The sequence below is a fragment of the Dromiciops gliroides genome, chromosome 4 (assembly GCF_019393635.1).
Source record: "Dromiciops gliroides isolate mDroGli1 chromosome 4, mDroGli1.pri, whole genome shotgun sequence".
Lineage (NCBI taxonomy): Eukaryota > Metazoa > Chordata > Mammalia > Microbiotheria > Microbiotheriidae > Dromiciops > Dromiciops gliroides.
Genome location: NC_057864.1, coordinates 237,620,333 through 237,648,240, shown reverse-complemented (window position 1 = coordinate 237,648,240; position 27,908 = coordinate 237,620,333). Strand labels below are relative to the sequence as shown.

General features: G+C 39.5%; 1 protein-coding gene across 1 annotated transcript; it reads right to left on the bottom strand.

Moving 5' to 3' along the window:
- Window positions 1-27,014, bottom strand: BTNL2 (butyrophilin like 2). The gene is made up of 8 exons (XM_043999923.1): window positions 26,796-27,014; window positions 25,483-25,603; window positions 17,275-17,295; window positions 14,924-15,268; window positions 12,863-13,141; window positions 9,451-9,558; window positions 5,997-6,044; window positions 1-798 (listed from the first exon to the last, which is right to left on the bottom strand). The coding sequence occupies exons 1-8, from the start codon at window positions 26,868-26,870 to the stop codon at window positions 269-271; spliced, it is 1,527 nt and encodes a 508-aa protein (XP_043855858.1). The 5' UTR covers window positions 26,871-27,014; the 3' UTR covers window positions 1-268.
- Window positions 27,015-27,908: the final 894 nt, after the last annotated feature.

Here is a 27,908-nt window from a genome sequence, read left to right as displayed (position 1 = left end):
AATTAAGTTAGTCATCAAAAATATTTTAACAGTATTAAGTGTCTGAGGCTGGATTTGAACTCAGGTACTCCTGACTCCAGGGCCGGTGCTCTATCCACTGTACCACCTAGCTGCCCCCCCTCCCATATACTGTTGAGGTGTTGGTGTAGGAGATGAGAAAGCTGGCAGCTGTGTGAATCTTGGTCCCCGGTAGCCAATGGTGATGTCCGTGGAGTCATAGAATTCCTCAAAAATAGGCCATGGTCGTTTTTCCAGTGGTTCTCTTGGCTTACCCCAATCTACGTAACATTCCTGAAGAATCTTTAAAACTAGGGGACCATAAGAGGAAGAAGGGACGTAGGGTACCAGAGAAGGAAGTAGTGTGGAATGTGTGGAGGTGGGACCCATCCATCACATTTTGAAAGGAAAGGTACCCACGGTGATAGTCTAGTAAAACACCAATCTTGTGGGGGGACCTCCTGAGGGAGAGAAGGGTAGGTGGTGATGTGATGGCCCAGTACTGTTTTCCATAGCAGCCCATGACCCAGTAACCATTCTCAGGTGTCATTGGAATACCTCCATTCCTACTCACATCTTCTCTGCAGATGCCCAGGAACCACCCAGACCCATGCCCAACCTCAACTTCCCAGTAATGTCTTCCAGAAGTGATTTTCTCTGGGCCCAACACACTTGGTAGGAACTTAAATCTCTCTGGGTTGTCAGGCAGCTTCTGTCCTATGTTTCCACGAGTCACACATCTCCCTTTGTCAGAAAGGATGAGTTCAGGATGTGCTGTTTTTGAGTCCAGAGTACCATTCACTACAAAGAGAGAGGTGTAGTCAGTCTCAGAGATTAAGAAAACTTTGGTATTTGGGGAATAAATTGGGATTAAAAATATTAATGCCCTAGCAAGAGAAAGAAAGACAAGATGGAAATATGGCATTAATAATGAACCCATATGGGGCAGCTAGGTGGTGCAGTGGATAAAGCACTGGCCTCAGATTCAGAAGGACTTGAGTTCAAGTCTGACCTCAGACACTTGACATTTACTAGCAGTGTGACCCTGGGCAAGTCACTTAACCCTCATTACCCTGCAAAAAAAAGTTAAAAAAAAATAATGAACCCATAAATCTTGGATTTACTCTTCCTTTATCAGCACAGGAAGCAGGTTTGCATCTGAATACTCTTTGAGTTACCTAGAAGATACATATGTGGTGCCCATAATGAGTGCTTTAATCCATCTATGAACTTCTACCTTTAGGGTCTTGTTCTCCCCTCTGAAGGTATTCCCCAATGGTCCTCCTTGGCTATCCTTCTGTGTGTGTGTGTATGTTATCTTCCCTCATTAGATGTCCTTGAAGGCAAGGACTCTGTTTTCTCATTTGTATCCTTCATTTTAATCGTAGTGTTCAGCACAGTGAAAGTGTAAAACAAATTCTTTCACATACATGTAGGGTTTATTTAAACTAGAAGCAGTGTTACATAGTGGATAGAGGTCTGATGTTCGAGCCAGTATGACTTAGAGTCATGTCCTGACCCTAATAAACACTGTTGGTGTGACCCTAGGCAAGTAACTTATCTTCCTGGTGTGCCAGGCAAATCTAAGGTTATAAATTACAGAGAAGTTGATTTTTTTGAAGGTTTTCTACTCCAGTGAAAGCACAGGCCTTGTCTCTATTCCTTTATAACAAATGACATGGACAAATGTAATAGAGAGTTTGAGCCTTCTACCAAAAAGTGTGCCATTATTAAATGTGAGCTTTGCTGTACTGAGTTAATTCTCCTTGCCTCAGTTGTCCTTAGATGTCTTGGGAGAAACACATTTGTGGCAAAGAATGATGCAAAGTAGAGGGGAGGGCATTTGTGAAGGTAGATGGGAAAAAATTACATCTTAAAAAAAAGAATGATGTAAAGTGATAAAAGTCAAGCCTGGAGAACATGATCCTCTAAGACTATTTTCATTCTGGGGGGGGGGGGGAGAGGGCATCTTTTTGTTGAAATCATAGAAAAAGTTGAAGTTATCAATTGGAGTGTTGGATCAGATTGTTCATTGATACTACATGTGGTACCAGAATGCAATAGATGGGATGCATTCCTGTGCCATGTTAGCATTACATAATAATTTTGGATACTTGGAGAGAGAGAGAAACTTAGAGCAGGTTTAAAAAAAGAGATTCTTCTGGCCCAGGATATGTAGCTATGCTTCCTTCTTCTTCTTCTTCTTTTTTTTTTTTTTGTGGGGCAATGGGGGTTAAGTGACTTGCCCAGGGCCACACAGCTATTAAGTGTCAAGTGTCTGAGGCCAGATTTGAACTCAGGTCCTCCTGAATCCAGGGACGGTGCTTTATCCACTGTGCCACCTAAATGCCCCAATGCTTCCTTCTAAAGGAGGAATTTCTTCTGATTTTTGTTCCCAGGGAGGAAGAAGTGGTTACTGGAGGAGAAATTTGGGGAAACTTGAGGGGAGCTAACCATTCCAGCCAAAGGGAAAGCTGCGCTATCTGACAGGTACCCTAGATTTTGGGAAAGTAGATTTCAGTGGTTTCAGGGGAAAGCCTGGTAGGATCTAACTTAAGATTAACATGCTTCTGAGGAAGTCAGCCTAGGAGGGATGAGACATGCTCAAGAATAAAATTTTGAAGACACAAAGGGAAACAAATCCAATGAGGAAAAGAATGAGATTTTTCTGAAGAGAACTATGTGGATCCAAAGAGAATTCACCAACCAACTTAGATTTTTGAAAAGAAATGTATAGGGGGCAGATAGGAGGCACAGTGAATAAAGCACTGGCCCTGTATTCAGGAGGACCTGAGTTCAAATTTGATCTCAGACATTTGTCATTTACTGTGTGACCCTGGGAAAGTCACTTAACCCCCATTGCCCCCCCAAAAGAAAGAAATGCACAGAAAACAGGAACAAATTCAGTGAACAGAAGATGAATATAATAGTGAGGCAGAGCCCTGTAAAAATAGTGTCAGGAATGCTAAATCTCAGAATGAGCTGAGGCTGGTGAGGGAGCTAAAGATAACAGAAAAATTGATTATTTAAAAAATGCATTGGGGGGGGGCAGTTAGGTGGCACAGTGGATAGAGAACTGGCCCCAGATTCAGGAGGACCTGAGTTCAAATCCAGCCTCAGACACTTGACACTTACTAGCTGTGTGACTCTGGGAAAGTCACTTAACCCTCATTGCCCCACCCCCCAAAAATGCATTGGGGGAGAGAGGAGGAAAGGAGGATCAAAGAAGAGAGAGAACCTTTGTTTGGGGAAGGAGGGTCTTTGATAACTGACAACAAAGAGAAAGTAGAGCTACTCAACTCTGAGTTTGTGTCTGCTTTCTCTGCAAAGGAAACTGATCTTTATAATGAAAATGACAGAAGCAAAATTACTAAACAGAAGACTGAAACCCTAAATAAACAAGTAGAGGGAGTAAGAGAGCACCCAACTGCTCTGAGGGAATTCAAGTCACCCAGCCCATATGAATTATATGCTGAAGTCCTAAGAGGACTAGCAAATGTGATTACTTAGTCATTGCCAGTGATCTTGAAAGATTATGGGCAGCAAGAGAGTTATCCAAAGATAAGAGAAAGGCAAATATCTTAGTTTTCAAAAAGAAGAAAGGAAGGAGGAAAAGATGAAGGGAAGAAAGGAAGGAAGGAAGGAAGGAAGAGCACATAACCTGCCCCAGTGAGCTTGACTTTGATTCCTGGGGAAATTCTAAGAAATAATGATTAGAGGAATGATTGTCCAGCATCTAGAAAGGAAAGCAGTGATTGTAAAGAGACAGCATTGTTTCATCACATACAATTCATGCCAGACTAACTACTTTTCAGTGTTGGACAGTATTAGTAAACTAGAAGATGAAGGGAATGCTGTGGATATAGTTTACCTAGATTTTCACAGTTTTTGATAAAGTATCTTATGGGGAAAACAGAATAATATGAATTAGACAGTAATAGAATCAGATGATCTCAGAACTTGTTGTATAACTGGACTCAAGGAGTAGTTCTTCATGGCTCAGCATCAATGTGGCAGGAAGTCTGTAGTCGAGTGCCCTAGGTATCTGTTCCTGACCTGTTTTTTAATATTTTTGTCAATAACTTCAACATATGTAGTGTGATGGGAGAAGGGAAAGATGAGAAGGGAAAGGATCTCAGCCTTTTCAGTTTCTGACTTGGGCTTGGCAAGAGGACAGATGCTGGGCTCTCTTAGAGATAGTTAGATGAAGTTTGCTTTTGACCTCTCTATTCACTAACTTCTTCTTTTTTTTTTTTTTTAGTGAGGCAATTGGGGTTAAGTGACTTGCCCAGGGTCACATAGCTAGTTAAGTGTTAAGTGTCTGAGGCTGAATTTGAACTCAGGTACTCCTGACTCCAGGGCCGGTATTCTATCCACTACGCCACCTAGCTGCCCCCTAGTCACTAACTTCTAATGTACTTTAATAAATACTTAAAAGTCTAAACTCTTGCTAAAGCTTCTAATTTAAGGCAACCACTCATTAGATTTTAGACATCACAGCTATAATTTTAGGCCCTTACAGACTGGTGAGCACAATGCGATACATTGCTCCCACGTAAAACTGGTACCAGCACATGTAGACCATTGAATTTCATTGTCTCTTATTCTTCTATGTGTATTTTGTTCTATTCATCTATCTCTCCAATTTTGAAACCATGCAAGATGGTTTCAATATCATAATACATTGTTAACTCTGGAAGTATTGTGCTACCATATTCTAAATTGTTTGTTTTTTTCCAACTGATTATTTGATCAAATTCTATAAAGCATTTCCCTGGCAAATTGGTTGCCATGGCAAGTGTAAATTGATTTTAGAAGTCTTATTTTTGATAAGCATATTTTTAAAAAAGGAGGAACATTTGCAAAAGTTTTTTTCATATTCATGTAATCAAATGTATTATTGTCATAAATAGGGACATATTGTATAATATAATATGTATAATATGTGATTTGGGGATTTTAGATATTGAAATAAAAAATGTTCTAGACTAAAAAATTTTAATTAAAAAAAAGTCAGTTCAAATGTTACATAAGGGTTTCTTTTTTGTGCTATTGCAACTACATTTTGAACTCAATAGTATGGGCTTATTTTTGTAGAGATTCTTATTTTAAGACTGTGTTTTAACTTGTATTAAAATGTTGTCAAGCCTCTAGAGCTTATTATATAGACTTTTAAAACTTTAACTCAATGAGTTCATGGTTAAGGTGAAGGGAGTCATTCTAAGTTGAATTTTTCTTTGTTAAGTCTATTTCTTTAACTAATCTCTTACAAATAGGCAATAGAAGTCAATAGCACTTTCCTTTCAGGATCACAGAATGCATATGATGATATACCATTTCATCCCATATGTAAAAGAATACACAGCATACCTAAAACAAAGAAAAGTTGAACTTAGAATGACTCTCCCCACCTTGACCATGAACTCACTGATTATCAGTGTTCAGGGTTGTTTATTAACTGGAGATCTTTGAAACCTTTCTCTTAATTGTACCATGCCACTATAATTTTTTTTTTTGGGCGGGGCAATGGGGGTTAAGTGACTTGCCCAGGGTCACACAGCTAGTAAGTGTGAAGTGTCTGAGGCTGAATTTGAACTCAGGTACTCCTGAATCCAGGGCCGGTGCTTTATCCACTGCGCCACCTAGCTGCCCCCTACTATAAATTAATAAATGACTTGAATTCAAACCCAGCCTCAGAGTCATACTAGCAATGTGACCCTAAATAAGTGGCTTAACTGCTTCCTGACTCAGTTTCCTGAACTGTAACATGGAAATAATAATAGCGCCTTCCTTCCAAGGTTGTTGTGAGGATCAAATAAGATAATATTTGTAAAGTGCTGAGCATAGTTACTGGTACTTAATAAATGCTCATTCCCTTCCACATTCCCTTCCAATCCCCTTTTATTGATGAAGTAGTTTTTCCTAGTCCCTGGTGAGCAGGAAATAAAGGCAATGAGTTGACTTAGTCAAGCATAACCTGAGAAAGAGAGTTCACTCACCACCTGCAGAGATCGTTAGAACTAGATGAGGATTCGGGTTATTAGCATCTATAAGAAAGAAGAACAGGGAAGTTAGTTGAGTTTGTCAAACTGAATCTGTCTGAGCTCTTGAGGGAATTCTGTTCAAATTGGGGATGAGATGGAAGTGGGCACTGAACCCAATGTAGGTCCCTTTCTGGCCTCATGGGAAGCAGTTTCCCTAAGGAACAGAGCATATCTGCAGTCTAGAGACAGACTGTTAGCTGTCTGTCTACAGGTTAAGGCTCAGGACTTCAGGCTAGTATGTATATCTCTTGTTGTTGTTGTCATGACTCTGTTTGGGGTTTTCTTGGCAAAAATACTGAAGTGGTTTGCTATTTCCTTCTCCAGCTCATTTGACAGATGAGAACACTGAGGCAAATAGGGTTAAGTGACTTGCCCAGGGTTACATACCTAGTAAGTGTATGAGGGTAGATTTGTTTTTGTTTTTGTTTTGCCAGGAAATGAGGGTTAAGTGACTTGCCCAGGGTCACACAGTGACCTCAGAGAGGAAATGGCAAATCACTCCAGTATCTTTGCCAAGAAAACACCAAATGGGGTCATGAAGAGGCAGGTGTGACTGAAATGACTGAACAACAAAAATTTTATCCAGTTTTTCAGGTCTACAAATTTTTTACTGGGTGGGGTGGTGGTACAGGTAGGTTCTTGAACTTTTATCCCTCCCACAGAATAGCTAACCAGGGGCATGCCCGTGCCAAAAGGTTTGATGGAGAAAGCCAAAGAGTGGGATTCAGAAGAAAACTGAGTTTGAATGTCAAGAGGAAGATGGAAGAAATGGTATTGGTCTCCTGATTGTGTGTGTGCATGCATGCATGTGTGTGTGTGTGTGTGTATGTGTGTGTCCCTCTTTTTCTGCTTTGGAGGGACTATGATATTTAGATGGGGAAAAAGTTTGGTTTGAAAGGGTATTTCCAGATAGATGTGTAGTAAGAGGTGATGGAGGGGGTGGAGCATAATTTCTTAGAAGTGAGAAGATTTCCTCTTGCAGCTCTGCTTATTCAAGCTGTGTAACATTTAGGAGAAGCCCCAATAGGGGAGATATTATTTCCCATATTTTATTAGAGAAGAAACAGGTGGGGGCAGCTAGGTGGCACAGTTTATAAAGCACTGGCCCTGGATTCAGGAGGACCTGAGTTCAATTCTAACTTCAGACACTTGACACTAGCTGTGTGACCCTGGGTAAGTCACTTAACCCTCATTGCCCTACCAAAAAAGAAAGAAAGAAAGAAAGAAAGAAAGAAAGAAAGAAAGAAAGAAAGAAAGAAAGAAAGAAAGAAAGAAAGAAGGAGGCTCTGAAGCTCCTTGCCCAAAGTCATTCAACTATGTTTTTTTAACAAAAACTGGGCTAGAATTTATGTATTCTGATTGGTCTGCATAATGGATAAAATGACGCACCTGGAATCAGAAAGACGAATTCCAATCCTGCTTCAGACCCTTACCAGCTATGTGACCCTGGGCAAGTCACTTAGCTTCTCTCTCAATATCTACTTCTGTAAATTGGGAAAACTAGTAGTACTTCCCTCTCAGGGATGTTCTGAGAACAAGTTGGGATATATAGAGATAGAGATATATGTCTATATAAATACACACACACACATATACATATATGTATCTATTGTACACCCACACACATATACACACATATATGTATAATGTACTTTGCCCAATTAAAAACATCTTTAAAATGTTAGCAACTACTGGTTTCCCTGCTTCCCTGAACCACTGCCATAATATCACACTGCCTTCAAATATTGTATTTATTGGCTCCTGCCTTACAGTGAGAGAGTCTTCTCTTCTAGACAGAGTGACACTGAAATAAACACCCCTTTGGACACTGGGAGACTGGGATAAATTGATGAGAGAAAACTAAACTCTAGATCTCAGACTAGTCCAGAGAGCTCTCAGGAGGGGATCCTACCAAATCTGATTTGAGACCAAAGCAGGCTTGTCTTTCATTGGCTCAGCCAGATTAGACTCAGGAGGACCTGATTTCAAATCCAGCCTCAGACACTTGACACTTACTAGCTGTGTGACCCTGGGCAAGTCATTTAACCCTCATTGTCTTGCAAAAAAAGTGATAGAGAAAGTAATAATAATAAAATTGAACTTGAGTTTATCCTATGTACATTATTGCTTTTAGAGAGTCAGTTGCTAAACATTGATTAGCACATTCCTGTATAACATCATATATAATTAGGAGGTATTACTGTTCTTCTCCTGTTTAGTCTTGTTATAAAATGGGAATGATCTGGGATTTCTAAGGCTATGTCAGTGGAGCAAAAGCTTTTGCCATCACTATCTGCAGAGGGAGTATCTATACTGATGATATCATAGAAGTTTTGAACTATTAAAGAAATGCTTTCATTTTTTCTGCTCAGAGTTGTAATAGTATCAGTATAGGGAGAGCTTGATGAGGAAGTTCCTTCTATTTATGCAGACTGGTAAGTGTTGAAATTTTGAAGTTATAGGGAGTTGCTCAGGGCACTGAGAAGTTGAAGCCCAAAGTCACACAGTCAGTATGAATCAAAGGTAGAACTTGAACTCATATCTTGCTATCTGTGAGATGGACTCTTTATCCACTATGCCCCCCTACCTCTAATAGTTAAATATTGTTACCAAAAATAAGCACAATGCTCCATACTATGTCCCAGGAATGTAAGACCAGCTGCTTTCTTCTCTCAACTCTAACTGCAGGTCTAGGATATAATGATCAAATTACTGCTTTGGGACTTGTGATCCTTGTCATCCTGAAACTTCAGAGCTTTGACCTTTGCTGTCCTTGCTACTCCCACTTTCACTTCAACCATCAGTTATTGGATGCTTCCTGATCTGGTGCTCAGGAGAAAATGGGGAGGGGAGTGGGCTATAGTAAAAAAGAGAGAGAGAGAGATAGGGAAAGAGGAAAATGGGGATGAGAAGAAAAGGAAAGATAAAGGAAGAGAGAAAGAAGAATAGAAGATAGATGAAAAGAAGAAGACAGGAGGAGAAAAGAAGATAGGGATAGAAGAAAGGACATGGGAGAGAGATAGATAAGGAGAGAAGAGGAAGCTAGAAGAGGGAAAGAGGGAGACAAAGAGACATACTGAGACTACATAATAGAGATTCACATTTTCTTTCATGTATACAAAGTATATGCATATTGTGTATAATGTATATAAACATTTTAATATATTTCATATATAATATACAATGTATATTAAAAGATTCATTTTATATGATATTAAAATTCAAAATAAAAAAATAAGTGTAAGAAAGGAGAGGAGAGACAGAAACACACACACACACACACACACACACACACACACACACACACAGATTCCAAGGCTCAAAGTGAGATGAGATCGTGCAACATTCCACATACTACACCATTTCCCAGCTCTCCTTACATCAACATTGTTTTTCGAAATCAAATTACCTTTTCTATAGTACTTCTTCCATATGAAAGCCATACCAGCAACTAAAGGGAGGATCCCGAGGATGAGCAGGGTCTTCCAAGAAGAGATCATCCTCAGTGGTGGTGACTCTGAAAGAAGAACCCCAAGATCCCCATTAACTATGCATGTGAAATGAGTCTAGTGCCATCTTCTTGATCTGGATGGCTAAGGCACCCTTGGGTATATTCCTTATGGACCATCCAGGGAGCTCTAGGTCTGCTTCCTCCTTCTCTGTGGATCTAAAAGCAGCATCAGGGAAGTTGCACCTGACTTCTCTGTTTACTATTAAGGTCCTCCTGAATCCAAGGCCAGTGCTTTATCCACTGTGCCACCTAGCTGCCCCTCCCTGTTTACTATTCAGTAAAATCTCCAAAGGAAATATCTCATCATCCTTTTTCCCTCCAACCCCTCTATCAGCTCATGAGCACTTACCCAGGAGTCAATTTGGGAGGTGGAAGTACTAACAACAACTCTTACTGACAGTGTGCTAAGGAATTCCTTTCCTCACAACAAATCTGTGAGGCAGGCAATGTAAGGACAGAAGCAATATGCTACTTCCACCTTTCCACAGATAGGGAAACTGAGGATCAGAGAAGTTCAGAGAGTTGCAGTCACATAGAGTATCAGAGCTATAACTCAAACCCTACAGTGCCTTGCACATAATAGATACTTAATAAAGGGTTTTTAAAAACTATTTTCCTGCATATGGGGTCATCTCCGGTCATCCTGATTTATGTCTTGTCACTAGACTCAAATGACCCTGGGGGAGAGGGTGAGGCTAGTGACTTTGTACAGTTTTGCCTCACTTAAATACAATTCACTTGCAAGTCAAGACAAGATGCCACCCTCCTAATGCCATTGGTCTTCTTCAAGAATGAGGGACAAACAACAACAACCTCCCAGAAACTAAAGTACATCTGTATGGGGCTGGGGCTTATATGGATGGGGGATTTGTGGGAGCTGAAAAGCTTGGAAGAGTCACTAAACCTGATAACTCTCATGACAGTGATGGAGGAGCAGACAAACCTAAGACCTGAGGGGCTAATAGATAACCTGAAGACCCCAGCCCTGAAAGGAGATTAATAGATAGGTCTCAAATCTAGGCCCCTGTCGATGCCACCTAATAAACAAACCAGAGTTTGGATGCTTATTAAGTTGTTACCTGGAGATTCAGGTTACCATCAACTAACACTTACAACATAAGCCTAAGGTGACAGGACACAGAGACCCTAACTGGTCATCAGTAATTGAAAGGTTTAAATTAGATGACAAGATACCTAGAAACCAGATCTAAGTAAAGAGATACCATAAACACAGAGACCCTCTGAGATTGACAAGTTTAAGCATGTCCTTGGGAACATGCGCAGAAAGGGCCAAATTTGTCCTTAGATTCACCTTATGACAAGTAAACCCCCAAAACAAAAGGTACCCGCCTTGGGGGTTGATTTAAGCCCCCAGGAACTCCAAATTAGGATAAGCCCTCTGCTGTACCTCCCTAAGGTAGAGATTATGATAATGAAGAGATGATCAATTATTTTCTGATTATAAATATAACCATCTTTCCTTTTCTGTTTGAGGTGCCTTTCCCATTTTTCTGGTATTTACCCTGTGGTCATCACAGTCTTTCAATAAAACTTAGGAAACTGAGTCACTGAGTCTTGTAATTCTTTTGGGATGTCTCATGATCAATCTGATCAGCTATCTACCATCCTACATCAACAGAACTTAACATTTGTCATATCTTCATATCTCTCATCAATCTACTTGTTATTACAGTTATTTGAGTAATATCATCTTATTCATTAGATTTTAAACTTCTCAAGGGCAGAGACTTTACCTTGCTCACCTATTTATCTCCTCAAGCACCTAACACACTATAATAAATTTAATAATAATAAATTAAGTAATTATTAATAACTTACTAATAAGTTTAATAAATGCTGAAATTTAGAACCATACTAAGAAAGAACAGAAAGGTCTTTGCTTTTGACCCAGGAATTGCACTGCAATGGACAAATCCCCCAAAAGGTCAATAGTAACAAGAAAGGTCCCATATACACCAACTTATCAATCAATAAATTTATTAAGCATCTATTATATATTAGGAACTGATCTAAGCACTGAGGATAGAAACAAAATAATCTTTCACAGAGAAGATGGTACTTGAGTAACATTTTGAAAGAAGAAAGATTCTAAGAGGCAGAAGGTTATTAACAAGAACTTGAAACAATGTGGACTTCTAGTGATTGAGGAATGGCTAGATAAATTATGGCAAATCAATGGAATATTACTGTTTTGTGAGAAATGGTCAATATGAAGAATACAGAGAATACAGGTAGCATTATATGAATTGATGCAAAGACAGTAAAACAATTTACATAATGATCAGCACAATGGAAATGGAAATAAAAATAATTTTTTAAAATCCAGGCAACAGTGTGAAATTGTGGCCCTGCTTGTTTGCAAAGAATACACATGAGAAGTACCCTTCTTTTCAGAGACACAGGGCTTTGGTTGGGAAGCATTGCATATGTCCAACTTGGGTGATATGTTAGTTTTACTGAACTGCTTCTTTTTCCTTTAAATATATATATATTTGTTATAAGGGATAGCTCTCTGGGAGGGAGTAGGGAGATATTTTTGGAAATTTAGGTGATATAAAAATAAAAAATATCAGTGAAAATTAAAAACAAAGCAAAACAGTATACCAATATATAAAAAGTTTTAAAAGGGAAATGTTTGCTGAATGAATAAAAGCAACATGGGGAGATGTAAAAATAACAGTATGGTGTTAATTTTTTTTCTTTTTTCTTTTTTTTCTGGGGCAATGAGGGTTAAGTGACTTGTCCAGGGTCACACAGCTAGTAAGTGTCAGGTGTCTGAGACTGGATTTGAATTCAGGTCCTCCTGAATCCAGGGCTGGTGCTTTATCCACTGCGCCACCTAGCTGCCCCCATGGTGTTAATTTTTTAAAAGGTATAGGTGAAAAAAGTATAGGTGAGAAAGCAAGAAATAGTATAATTCATAGGATAGAAGAAATGGGCAACTATTTTGAGGAAAGTCCTGGAGAGGTGGCAAAACTCCTCCTGAATCAACTCCTGATCCAGAGGACAATTCCATATACGAAGAAAGATGTAAAACAGAATAAGCTCAGGGAGAGGTGTAAATCTAAGTCAAAAATAGCTAGCTATGCCTCTAGATGAGGAAGTATGAAGGGAAAATTTGAAGGAGGGGCTTGACTGGGCTGTTTGGAAAAGGTGATCAGAGTGTGGGTGGAGATAGCCATGAGCAACAAGAGGGAAGAAATCTAAGGAAAAGTCCTACTGAGAAATAATCTCTAACTGAATTTATCAATAGGAAGGGAGTAGGGAGGGTGGGACGGAGAGAACTAACCTGAAATGTAGAAAGCAGACACCTCCTGGCCAAGTAAAGGGTTGTAGATGGAACAGGTTACATTCCCCACGGAGTCATTTCTGACCACCACAGATGCCTCCACATGGAATAGACCATTTGTACCTTGTATCTGCACCTCAGAGAGGGCAGACAAATTCTCTTCACCAATCCCTCTCCACCATACCAGGGGCTGTGGGAACCACCCCTCTGAAGTGCACATCAGCTGAACTCTTCCATCTTCATTTCTCTTCAGGTAGATCTGAGGGGTTGAGCCCATGCCTGAAAGAGAGAAGCCAAGAGTAAGAGTACTTGAAGTCTTTGGGGTGGGGTGGAAGGGTGGGCTGGGAAGAAAAGGGGACTCAATGTTAGGGTGAAGTCAAAATAATCCTTCTCCATAGTCCAATTGGGAGATTGAAACCCCTATTGGTTGGAGGGGTATAAGGGATGTTTTTTAGGTTCCACTAAGTAGTGAAAAGAGAAAATGGCAACTCAATTCTATTTTTGTTATTATTGTTTTGTCCATTAGAATCAAACCTTGGTAGCTCACAAGTGGAGGGCATAAAGACAAGGGCATTAAAGGAAATGCATATCAAGGGAAAATTTTCAAGGAGCAAACTCTTGTGAAATACATATCTTCTGGTAACGTAGAATTCAGTGAGCCTGCTTCTTCACTTTAGCAACACATAACCACAACAACAACGACAGCAGCTAACACTTATGTATCACTTACACAGTGCCAGGCACTGTGCTAAGTGCTTGACAAATATTATCTTATTTGGTCTCACAACAACCATGAGAGTTAGGTGCTGTTTTCATCTCCCTTTCACAGATGAAACTAAGATCAACAGAGGCTAAGTGTTTTGATCAGGGTTACATAGTTAGTAAGGGTCTGAGACTAGATTAGAATTGAAGTCTTTTTGACCTCAGGCTTGGCACTATATCCACTGTGCCACCTTGTTGTTCTTCAGTCATTTCCATTGTGTCTGACTCTTCATGACCCCATTTGGGGTTTTCTTTGGCAAAGATACTAGAGTAGCTTGCCATTTTCTTTTCTAGTTCATTTTACAGATGAGGAAACTGAGGCAAACAGGGTTAAGGATCATGCAACTAGTAAGTCACCTAGATGCTTCTAATGACAAATGGGAGAAAAGCCTCCATTAGTGTTTCCTGTTGTAAGGGCCAGAAAGCCCAGCACCAACCTACAGAAGATTTCTCTTCTACTATTTAGCAGCTGCTCCAGTCCTGGAATTCATGGATTGGAGAAGCAGTAAAATTGAATAAGCAAGGAGGCAGCTAGGTGGCACAGCGGATAAAGCACCAGCCCTGGATTCAGTAGGACCTGAGTTCAAATCTAGCCTCAGACACTTGACACTAGCTGTGTGACCTTGGGCAAGTCACTTAACCCCTATTGCCCCGCCCCAATGTACCATAAATTGGATCAACAAGCATTTGATGGCCCTTTCTTTGAGCTCAATGGTCACTGCCAGACTGGGTACCCAACTGTCTTCCTGAAGTCTTTTCAGTGGGAGAAAGAAAGTTTGTAAGGTATATTCCTTTCTCCCACTTAAGTGAAGTTATTGGCCATTTTTTTCTTCTTTTTTCCTTTCTTTTTTTTTTTCTTGTAGGTAATGTAGGCTTATATTGAGCACCGATATTCTCTGTGTACTTAGGTTCACACTTTCTCTAAGGGTTCATGACATAAAATGAAAAACAGAGTTTATAGTAAGTCAGTTGAGTGAAAGACTCAGAATGGAGTCTCCAAATTTGCTTGTTATCTCAGGAGAACTGATAAAAGAGTCCATCATTAACACTGAAGGGACATCACTGGGCCATGGAGGAAAATTGTGAACACTATGAAAAGTGCCAGAGCCAAAGGGAAATTCTAGATCTTATAAGAACCCAGAAATAACACCACCTCCCCTCCTTTCCTTCTGGCTAACACACACACACACACACACACACACACACACACACACACACACACACACACACACACACACACGGGCACAGGAATTCCTATCACTTGCAGACAGTTCAAAACCCTAAGCCACTGCTCCTCACCTGCTACTTTCAGCTCCAAACTGGCTTCCTGGTAGATGCCATTTTGTTCAAAACGACACCAATATTGTCCATTATCTGATGTATCCACGTGGAATATTTTCAGGGCCCCTCTCCTTTGGTTGATTGCATATGTCACCAGTGATGTCATTTTGTTTTCTCTTATTGTCTTTCTGGTCATATCAACTTTATCTTGATCCATGTAGAGAGGAGGAGTCAACTGGGCCTGGAACCATTTTACCTTAATGTGTTCTGCACTTGTCTCAGGGGAAAGATGACATATCAAGGTGACATCTTCCCCAAGCCTGGCCACAATGGGATGGATGGGGCCAATGACTTTTAATTTAGCTGTTTGGTGAAACAGAAAACATAGGCTAAAGAGAATCAGAGAAACATCGGCAGTGTTATCAGCAGGACTGTTTCTAGGAAAGGATACCCAGTTAGTCAATAAGCATTTATTAGCTTCCTACTATATGCCAGGCTTAAGCACTGGGGAGACAAAGAAAGGCAAACCAGTTACTGGTTTGGAGTCCTGGAGGCTATGGATAACCATCCAAACTCCCTTCTGATAATTTGACAGTTAACTAACAACCTTTGTTACCACGTAAGTATTTACCAATTCAATCAAAAACTAATTTCTCTAAGCTCAGCCAGTTAGTTGGCCAGCAAATACAGCACAAAGGAATACTAATCCCGAGCACAAGATCAGAGATAACAAAATTTATGATACTAAGAAGTTAATAATTGTTCCCTCAAAGGCACTTAAACTCATCTGTGTAGAGCTGGAGAAGGGTGAGGGGTAAAGGTGCCCCACAAGACTGTGATTAGCACTTAGGGAGTACTTTTAGTCATACCTTTGCCCCAGCATCAAGGACTCCCCTCCAACCTCCAACCTCCCCTTCAATATATGTGCCCTTCAACCCAGAGGATAATAGAAAAAGTAAAAGTGGCATTCAGGAGAAAAGACAGTAAAAAGGACCTTGCAGATAACTCTAAACTTATGACAAGTAGGAAATAGGTAACAAGAAAAGAAATTTGGAGGCAAGGGCAGTGACTGGGGACTGACAGGTCCAGGGTTCTTGACCTTTTATGTGTCATAGACTCTCTGGACAGTCTGGTGAAGCCTATAGACCCCATTCTAAGAATATTGTTTTTAAATGCATAAAACAAAATTTATATTTTATAGAGGAAACCAATAATATTGAAATAGAGTTCTAAAACATTTTAGAAACAAATTCTCAGACTCAAGATTAAGAACGTCTGTGATGGGAAAATAGTTATTATCAGGAAGGTCCATGGTGAGGATGGAGGGGGAGGGTAGTTAAGCCTATTGTCGAATTGTCTATACTGAAGTTATTCTAGCTTTGGAGGCTTGTGTCTGTATGCAGGATGCATCTCAGAAGGTCACAGCTGCCTCCCCTCAGAGGAGAGGTTTAATATAAGATGTAAGATCAAAGTATATAGCAAGACCAGGGACGTTCTTCTTAAAGTGTGAAAGAAATTATTATTTCTCTCACCTATTAATAGCCAATTATTAAAATTGGGGAGACCCCAAGCTTTTTTTCCCCTGTCCTATTTCCTTATCCAATTTTTCAAGGACAGGGCTGATGGAAGATAGGATTAACATTCTCCTCATTCTGGGTATTGCTACTCCACACAACTAGCTCAGGCTTGGGTGGGGAATATAGTTTCTTTGTCTAGATTGCCCAAGGCTGGGCAATAGGGAAAGTCTTTCCAAGAGTGACATGATGCCACTCTCAGCCCCTCATTGGAGTTAGCTCACTTCTCTTTGTAAAGTACACCTCTCATTAATTGTTAACCAATCAGAATGGATTGACACCCTCAAGAACACCCCTCTTCCAAGGGCATATAAGCCATGAGCCTACCTCCATGATTGTCTTTGGCATTTGAGAGTGTCACTGACCTTTTATTAAAAATGTTGGCATTATTAATAAAATGATTAAATTACCCAGAAAGCATGTCTATAGAACTTTTTAGATGTCACAAGTGGATGCTGTTCAGAAGGAAGGCCAGCAAGGACAACAATGGCCTTCATGCATGTTCTGGGACTACAGGAAATACTATAAATGTAAGAGTATCCTGGATGGCTGTTCAGTGCCACTCCCCTTTATCTCCAGAGCCCCTGTCTCTGCAATGAGGACAATGGTTAGGATTCCCTGAATAGTGATGATCAATATCTGGAGAAATTAGAAATGTCCATTACAGACATACAACGGAACCTAATTTGAATCAGGGTCAGCCCAGAGAGAGGCTATCTTGAATATATACAACCTTGGATTTGGAGGAAGTTGGAGTGTGGAATTAGGCAATGTGGAAGGACAAACTGAACTTACCAAGCTCCATATGCAGTTTCTCTGAAAAAATACAGAGAAAAAAAAATATCAAAGTCCTTATGTGTGAAGAAAAGAATAGAAGTTGCCCCTGGGGTGTACAACAAAGGCTTCTTTACAGACTTACTCAATTCCTAAGGAAGTACCATAAAGTCTATGTTGAAAGGGACAATGAAAATCATTTTGGCCAATTTCTCATACCCTACAGAGATTTCTTCTGATGGTCTTTTTGGAGCTCATTTCTCAGCCAAGGAGCACTCCTAATGTTAAATAGCTCTAATTATTAGGGAGATTCATTTCTGCGCCCCCCCCCCCCCCGCCCAGACTTAGAGTGAGCTGAGATCTTTCATCCTACTTTTTCTGACCCATCTGTCCTGCCTCTGCTGTCTGGATCCAAACAAAACAGGTCTGTCTGATTCTTCTTCATGACAACCTTTCACATATATGAAGACAACATTCTTGCCTCCTTATTGTAAACCACCCTCCTGCATCCTCCCCCCATCCCAGTCTTCTTTTTTTTCCTGGGTTGTCCAAAAATAGAATTATATACATGTTAGAGACCGTATGGCTACATTTGTAGTAGCAATAAGGATTCTGAAGGGATTCCTTTCTTCTTGTTGTTACTGTTGTTGTTCAGTCATTTTAGACTCTTCATGACACCATTGGGGGTTTTCTTGGCAAAGATACTGGAATGCTTTGCCACTTCCTTCTCCAGCTCATTTTACTAATGAGGAAACTGAAGCAAACAGGGTTAAATGACTTGCTCACAGTCACACAACTAATAAATATCTGAAACCAGATTTGAACTCAGGAAGGTAAGTCTTCCTGAATCCAGGCCCAGCACTGTATCTACTGTGCCACCTAGCTGTTCCAATTCCTTGCTTCCTCCCTCCTTTGTCTTCCCCCTGCCCCGCATCATTTCATGATCCTATTGTCTTGCCAATTCAGCTTCAAGCTCATGTTACTTTAGAACTCTGTCATTATCTTTACTTCCAAATTATTTCCACTAAAATTATTAACATAATATGATTAATAAGCATGTGTCATAAGCATACTTTATACTAAAATCACAAAAGCTTTCATATATAGTTTACCATTTGGAATAGACTCAGAGAATTCTGGAGGTAGAAGGGACTTTAAAGATTGTAATTAAACCCCTTTATTTTTATACCTAAGGAAACTGTAATTCAGGGACTTTAAGGAACTTGTTCAAGGCTACACAGTCAACTAGCATTTATTATCAAGCACTTAACTATATGCCAGCTACTGAGCTAAGTGCTAACAAGTGACACAAATGAGATGAAATCCAGGTCTTCTGATTCTAAGAAAAGGGTCCTTTCTACTACCTGTTTGTTGCTATTCAGTTAATTGCAAAAATGAAAGACAAATAAAACCAATATGAGATGTAGTATGACGATTTTAATACTTTTTAACTACTAGTGACTATAATATAATAATACCAGGAAACTCCTAGTTGTCCTACCTAAGTTTTATTTTCTAAATTTATTATAACTTAAAAAAAATTGGAGTTCCAAATTCTCTTCTGCTTTACAATTCCTTCCTCCCTTACTGAGAAGGCAAGCAATATATCAATTATTCAGGGTGGGCCAAAAGTCATGGTGTTTTAAGAACTTTTTGAAAATTCTTTTTTTCTTTTTTTCCCATTTACAATATTTGATTTTTTACATGTTATGTAAATTCATTCTCTATATGCATATAATGCTATGGTATTATAAATTAAAAACAAAAAATAAAAGAGTTATTAAATATTGAAACCCCTTTGTGACTTTTGGCCTACCTTATACATTTGAAATCATGCAAAACATATTTCCATATTAACCTTGTAACCAAAAAAAGCAAGAAAATAAAACTTGAATTTGTACTCAGAGTTCATCAATTTTCTCTCTATAGGTGGAAAGCATTTTGTATTTTGAGTCTTTCGGAATTGTCTTGGAATATTGTATTGACCAGAGAGTAGCTAAGTCTTTCAGTTGATTATTGTTACAATATTGCTGTCACTGTATACAATGTTCTCCTGGTTCTGCTCATTTCACTCTGCAACAGTTCATATAGGTCTTCTCTTGTTTTTCTGAAACCATCTCCCTTGTCATTTCTTATAGCATAACCTTGTTACTATCATATGCCACAATATTTTCAGCTATTCCCAACTGATGAGCATGCCCTCAATTTCCAATTCTTTGCCAGCACAAAAAGAATTGCAACAAATATTTTATACCCCACACACATATATTCATTTTCCTTTTTCTTTGATCTTTTTTGGGTATAGATCTAGTAGTTATATTTCTGGGTCAAAGAGTATGGTACCTTTTAGCAGAATGGAGTTTTCCTGATTATTTCTTTTAATTAGCTCTGTTTCCATTTTTCATTTTATCTGAGATCAGGTCTATTAACCCTGTCTTTTTTGTTTTTAACTTGAGCTGAAGCATAATAAATTATGCTCTAGCCCTTTATTTTAATTCTGCGTCTTTCTATTTCAAATGTATCTCTTATAAATAATATATTGCTGGATTCTGGTTTCTAATCCATTCTGGTATCTGCTTCTATTTTATGGGTGATTTCATCCTATTTACATTCACAGTTATAATTACTACATATTTCCCTGGATCCTTTTTTTTTTTGGTGAGGCAATTGGGGTTAAGTGACTTGCCCAGGGTCACACAGCTAGTAAGTGTCAAGTGTCTGAGGCTGGATTTGAACTCAGGTCCTCCTGACTCCAGGGCCACTGCGCCACCTAGCTGCCCCTGGATCCTATATTTTAAAAAATTTATTCTTCTCTCTCTTTTTACTCTGTTCTTCCTCAAAAGTCTGTTTTGCTTCTGACCACTGCCTCCTTTAATATGCCCTCCTTTTTATCTTTTCCTCTTACCCCACCCTACTTCCTTGGTGGGTAAAATATATTTCTATAGTGTATGTGTATAGTCTTTGAACTTTTTGAACCATTTCTGATGAGAGTAAAGTTCAGGCATTGCCTACCTCCCACCTATTTTCCCCTCTACTGTAAAAGCTTTTCCTTGCAAACCCCATTCTTTTTCTTCCTTCTCCCAGCACATGCTCTAAACCAAACCTAAGGACAAATAAAGTATCCAAGGATTCTGGCACATAGGGAAGAGCCCAAGGTCACATGGCTAGTAAGTAGCAACATCAATAGTGGAACCCAGATCTTAATGAGTTTTATATGCTGCTACCCTTCCTCCCTCCAGCTACAGTAGGATAAGCTCTGAAAGGAAGAGATTGAGTCCTCATTTGGGCATACTATTCCCTTTATCTGTAATGCCTTTTCTCTGGGTCTCCACTAGAGGAAATGTCATTTATCCTTTAAAGCAGAGGGTAGGTAATATCACCTTCCTTTTATTAATATTAATTATTCCCACCCTCAGTTCCATCTAACTTCAGAAATGAAGGCCTAAATGGAACCAGGGAGAGTTATAATTCACTACTTTTCTTTCACCACAATGGGAATTTAGACTCATAGGATATTAGAACTTAAAGTCTTAACCTGATTATTTTATGGATAAGGATACTGTAACTTAGAGGTGAAGCAGCTTGCTGAAGTTAACACTTAACACGTTAAGAGGGAGAGCCAGAATTTGAACCCAGTGACTTTAACTCCAAATTTGGAGCTCTTTCCATTAGAACACACTGCTTCTCTATTGTGAGTGACTTGTCTAAAATGCTAGAGGGCATGTTGGAATATAGGCACACTAATGCACTATTAGGGGAGCTGTGAACTTATTCAACCATTCCAGAAAATGATTTGGACCTATGTCCCCAGTGCTATTAAATTTCGAATGCCTCATTTCTCTTTCCATTCTTTCTTCCCTTTCTCTACATCTTTTTTCTATTTCTCCTACTTTCTCTTCAAAGACCCTTTTGGGAACTTCCATGGCCTGAGACCAGTTCATACTTTTCTTGGAAGCTTTGGATGTTGGAGCTTTGACCCTATTATTATCTTCTTCTTCTGAGGTTGTATCATGGTCTACCTTACCCCCAAAGAAATTTTTGATGGTCCTCTGCTTTCTCTGCCTACTCATCTTTGCTTACTATTTCTTGGCTTTTAACTCCTTCTTAAAGTGTGGCGCTGCTTCCAGGACACAATGTTAGAGCTACAGTGTGGTTCGGGGGATGATTGAGCTTCTTCTCAGCCTGCCTGGCCTCGCTTTTATTTGATTTTAAACTCTCCACTGGGGGGTGGGGTAGGGGGGCTGCTTCTCGGCTCAGCTGCAGTTCCCAGCTTCAGAGGGTCCCAAGTGTTTTGGGTTGAGGGGGGGCAGGTTTTAATCTCACCTGGCTTGTTCTCTGGTCTGGAAATAACCTCAAGCCTACTTACTAAGCAACAATGAGCAAAGCTTTCTGTGGTGTGGTTTTTAGCTTCAATGAGCCAGCTTCCTGGCTCCTCTCCCCAACCTGGGCCTCCTGCCGCTCAGGATTTCTTCCTGGTTCCCTGCTGGGGTGGGACAGTAGAATCCTCCCCCCCCCAGTCCACTGCTACCCCTGCACTTACCCCTCCCCCGGGCCAGCCGTTCAACCCTACCACACGCTATGTTCCAGAAGACGCCAGTGCTGCAGCCGATTCAGAGGCACTGGGGCAAATTCCTTGGGCGGGTGTTTGGTGTGTCAGCCTGATTGCGGGGTTAGGCTTTATTCGTGGCCCAACACAGCCCCCTGAAATCTATCTATAGCTGGAGAAAACTCTCAGCCTGTATTTTTGTGTGTTTTTCTGCTCCAAGGGTACTTTTATTGCTATTTTGGGGGTGATCGTATCAGGAGCTCTGTGCGTTTAATGTCATTCCTCTGCCATCTTGGCTCATATGAAGAAAATTCTCTGTCAAGTTTAAGGTACTATATACAGGTTATGATGAACAGGATACTATCAGAAAAACCTGGAAAGACCTACATGAACTGAAGCAGAGTGAAATGTACTGTATACAAAATAACAACAATAGTGGGGGATGATCTGCTGGGAAGCATGTGTTTATTTTCAGCAAGACAATGATCCAATATAACCCTGAAGGACTTATGAAGATTGCAGCCCATCTGCAGAGAAAGAACTGATAGTATCTGAAAACAGATGGAAACACATTAAAAAAATTTTTTTTTCTTTTCCTCTTTGACAATTCCTTAATTGGAAGTTTTGGGTTTTTTTTTTTACTGTTTTCTCTCACAACTAGCTAATACGGGAATTTTTCCATGACTACTCATGTATAACTTATTTTGAATTGCTTGAGTTCTTGTCGGTGGGGGGTGGGAATGGAGGGAGGAAGAGAAGTTGGAACACAAAGTTTTAAAAAATTGATGTTAAAATTTGTTTTTACATATATTTTGGAAAATAAAATTCTATTCAAAGTAAAAATAAATAAATAAATAATTCATGTGGAAAAAAAAAATAAAAATTTTGAATGCCTTTTGATCTAGCAATACAGCTATAGGTCTATATCCAAAAAAGATCAAAGAAAGACAAAAAAGGACCAATATATAAAAAAATATTTATAGTAGCTTTTTTGGGGTAACAAAAGGTGAGGGGGTGCCCATTAATTAGGGACTGGCTGAACAAGTTTTGGTACATGAATGTGATGGAATACCATTTTGTTATAAGAAATGAGAAAGGGGATACTTTTAGAAAAGTCTGGGAAGACATCTATGAACTGATGCAAAGTAAATAGACTTTGGAGAATTATTTGGGGAATAGACCAGGAGAATTATTTATACAATAACAGCAACATTGAAAGACTTTGTAATGGGCCATCTAGGTAGCACAGTGCATAGAGCACCAGCTCTGGAATCAAGAGGACCTGAATTCTAATCTGGTCTCAGACACTTGACTCTTACTAGCTGTGTGACCCTGGGCAAGTGACTTAACCCCTATTCCCTCACCAAAAAAAAAAAAAAAAAAAAAAAGAGAGAGAGAGAGAGAGAGACTTACTCTGATCAACACAATGACCCACCACAATTCCAAAGGACTCACAATGAAACACATTATCCACCTCCAAAGAGATAACTAATGAACTCAGAGTACATTTTTTTTTCTCTTTTTCTCTTTCTGGAGGGAGGGATATGGCTAATGCAGAAATCTGTTTTGGATGACTACCAATACTTGTAATGGGTTTTATCTTTCTTTTCTTCACCACAGATTTCCATCCTCCCCAATGAAGATTAGCTTGGAAAGGCAGGAATTGCCTCTTCATTGACTCATGCTATCACTCCCTATTTTTCAAATGTCAGAGGCAATGTGGCATAGTAGATACTGAGGGCACTTAGAGTTGGGAAGACCCAGATTCAAGGCTGTCTCAGTTTCCTCATTCCTGAAGTACACTGGTTGTGTATTCCTGGATACACTTAGCTTTTCAGTGCTCTAGGCAACTCTCTAAGAGTATCCACCAGCATCAGTAGAGAGAATTTCCTCATCTAGGACTTCTCTTTATCAGTGCAATCACAGGGCCAGGAAGTTTCTCTCCTTGTTCTCTTTTCCCATATTCTGCCATTTTCTATCTTACTTCTCCTTCAAGACCCAGTTCAAATGCCATATCCTCCAGGAATCCTTCTCTGGTTCTCTTAGCTAGCTGTGATTGCTCCCTTCTTTACAGTCTAATTTTATTTAATTTTAATGTCTTTCATGTACTTTCAAGTTCTATTTTATATTCCATTGATTTGTATCCATGTCTTAGCCTCTTCTATTAGACTTCTTGACACTAAGAATGTAAGCTCTATGGAAGCAGGAATTGTTTTATTCATTGTCTCTGTATTCTCAGCACTAAGATAATTGCCTGGTACATAGTAGGCATTTCTTAATAAATGCTTGTTAATTGATTGTTTGATTGATTACTTTATGTCCCTTAGTTTCCAGTAAAGTACTTTTTTTTTCAGAAAGCACCAAATAAGATGAAAGGGTGATCAAATGTTGAGGCCACTGGTAAAAATATTAGAGCAGGGATTCTAAACCTTTTCTGTGTCATAGATCTCCTTGGCAGTGAGTGTAATTAGAAGCCTCTGCAATTGTTAGCAACATTATATTTTAAATGCATAAAATTAAATACATAAGATTACAAATTATCAATTATATTGAAATAAAGATGCAATTTCAGACCTCCTGAAAACTATCCATAGACTCCAAGTTAAGAATCCTTGGGAAAGAGAGAATATAATTTATATAATGAGAGCAACCCCATGAAGCTGACCCTAAAGCTCTCACATTGTTGGTCAGAACCAAGAAGGGCAACACCAAGCAAGCTTTAGGGAAAGTCTCATGGGATATTCCTTCTTATACTCATATTCACATAATGCTTTCATGTTTATAAAGACATTTTTCTTCCAAATAACCTTGTGAGATTGGTGTATAAGTAATATTATTTCCCTTTCACAGATAACGTAATTCTGTAAGGGTGGTAGCCAGGTTGTGCAGTGGATAGAACCCTATGCTTGGAGTCAGAAGAACTGTGTTCAAATCCGATTTTGGATATTAACTAGCTGTATGACCCTAGGTAAGTCATTTAACCTCTGTCTCCATTTCCTCATTTGTAAAATGGGGATAATAGTAACACTTACCTCCCAGGGTTGCAATGAGGATCAAATGACATAATAGTTATAAATCCCTCATCACAGTGCCTGGCACATAGTAAGCAATATACAAATGTTAGCTTTACTACTACTACTACTACTACTACTACTACTACTACTACTACTACTACTACCACCACCACCACCACCACCACCACTACTACTGAATTAGCTTACTCTTTGAAGAATGGACATTATCTTCAATATAAGGCAGCTACTGAAACTTCCAAGTTCATCTCTTAGGATCTCTTTTAATCTTTGCTCTTTCATTCCGTGCCAGGAGTTACTTTGGAAGCAATTTCACAAATTATTTTTCTTGTCTTCTAGACTTAGACTAAGTACTCTCTTGGTTTGAGGAAGGAGGGCATGTTAAATTACTTTTTGAAGTTTAGAACTCAAGATCCAGGACTTGTAGTTCTACCAAGAAGGAATAAATGGAAGAATAAAAAATTTGAAAGAAGCTTATACCTTGGGGCAGCTAGGTGGCACAGTGGATAGAGCACCTGCCCTGGAGTCAAGAGGACCTGAATTCAAATCTGGCCTCAGACACTTAACACTTACTAGCTGTGTGACCCTAGATAAGTCACTTAACCCCAGTTGTCTCACCCCCCCCAAAAAAAAAGAAGAAGAAGCTCGTACCTTTGGGCATCATGTTCAGCAGCAGCAATAGAATGGTTATGATGCTATCAGCATCATTCAACATTTTCCCTGGATCAAGACTCGAGAAGGCCAAAACTGGTCTAAAGATGGTGATTCTGACCTGAGAGAGAGAGAGAGAGAGAGAGAGAGAGAGAGAGAGAGAGAGAGAGAGAGAGAATGGAGAAGATGGCCTGGTCAGGCGGTTCCTTTCATATGGACAGTTCCAGATGACAGATGTTGGTACAGGAATGGACTTCCCATAGCACAAACCCAAGAGCCACCAACAATAACGATGACATCACAGACTAGGATGATTATGATTATGAGATACAAGTTCACATTTATATCATGATATATGGCTTCCAAAGTAATTCCAGACCTGTTATTTTGTATAATCTCACAACAATCCTTGAGTTTGTTGGAAATGGAGTCTCAGAAAAATGGAGTATCTTCCTCAAGGTTATACACCTAGTAAGTGACAGAGCAAAATTCTCTATATCCAGTTAGGTGCCATATCTTTTGCATCAATTTCCTTCTGTTTGTTCACTTGGTTACCACCCTAGTTCAGAAACAATCTCTTACTTAATGTCTCCCAGGAATTGTTTGTCCCTTCTCCAATCCATATTTCTCTCTCTTCTTCAACCTGCACAGGTGTCAGATGTTCCTAAAGGTCACTCCACTCCTCAAGAGTCCTGTTAGTGCTTCTAGGATAAAGTACACACTATTCTGATATTTAAAGCCCTTCAAAATCTGACTTCAACCTATCTGTACAGACTAATTCCATATAAATCATCCTCATGCATTCTATGTTTAAGCCATACATGATTAATATTGCTATTCCCTATAGAGATCATTTTATTTCCTTCCTCTATGCCTTTGCCCAGGTCCTGGAACACACTCCCTCCTTATCTATGCTCCCTAGGATCCCTGTCTTCTTTCAAGGCTTAGCTCAAGTGCTACCTCCAACAAGAGGTCTACTTCCCCCACCCTCTAGCTGTTAATATTCTCCTCCACCTCAAATCACTTCCTATTTACTTCAGCTATGTTTTGAATTGATTTATCTCCCTTTTTTGGTGTGTACATATACCTATACTTATAACTATATATGTATACATACATATACACATACATACATAAGTATACATTATCCATCTATCCATCTATCCATCCATCCGTCTGTCTGTCCATCCATCCATCTAGTAGAATCTAAGCTCTATGAGGTCAGGCCCTGCTTCCTGGTTGTCTTTCTCATGTGACTTTTACATAGTAAATTCTCAATGAATGCTTTTTTAAAAAAATGAATGTCAGCTTACATTCAAACTCAGGTCTTTTGATTTAAGCTCCAGTGATCTTTCTGTTACTGGTAATTTTCCGTCCTTTTCCCCCATAATAACGGCATTCTTGTTGAATGTGGGCAATTTCTGGTGGTCTGGGGATTTTCAGGTATATCTTATAGGATCTCCTCTGCTCCTGGTGGCCCAGTACAATTATCTAGGACTAAAAATACCTTCTCTTTTTGCCTTCCCTGCCAATCTCTGTAGCTTCACATTTTAAAAACCCAGAGATCTCTTGTCTGACACGAGAAATGCAGTTGGTTGAATGAGGCAATAGGAATGCAACTTGCAACCCTTGCCCTGTCCTCATTTTCCTCCACTTTCCTAACACTATAGTTAACTAACTCAACAACATGCTGCTACCTGCTCTTCAACCTCTTGCCCCTTGTCCTAGCAGTACTCATGCCCAGACAAAATCTTATCCTATACCTTCCCTGCACCCACTCCATGGTAGCTGAATGATATCAGTATCATTATCAGTATAAGACACAAATGTGCTGACTGGGTCAAGAACAACTATAAACTTGTTTTTCAATTTTGACTCTCTCCTCAATACTGCAAGGCAATCTTTCTATTTTATTCCATGACTGACTTTCTAGCTTATTCCTCACATCTGCTATTCTAAACTTTCTCTTCTCTCATAACCTTCAGACACCTTTCCCTGCTTTCCTTCTCTATGGAGTAATTCACCATAAAGCTACTGAATATATGGATACCATAGTTATGAGTTCCATATTCTTCCCTATTTTCTGTTATCGTGTCTTATTCTCTCCTTCTTTGTGTCAGTCTCTCATGATCACTTTATTTACTTTTGCCCTTGACTCTATCCTTCCTTTCTTTGACTCACTTCCCTTCAGGAGCTTGCCTTCACAATCATCCTCATCCCTATCTCATCTTCAGTGTCCCTAATTTATTGACCTTTCTATGCTGTCTACAAATATACTCATATCTCCCTCATTCTTAAAAAAAACCCTACCACCACCGCCACTACCCACACCTTTTTATGACCCTGCCATAGCCAAAGATACTGTTTCATTTGTGAATATATATGCATGTATATACATATAAATACATGTATATATGTATATGTGT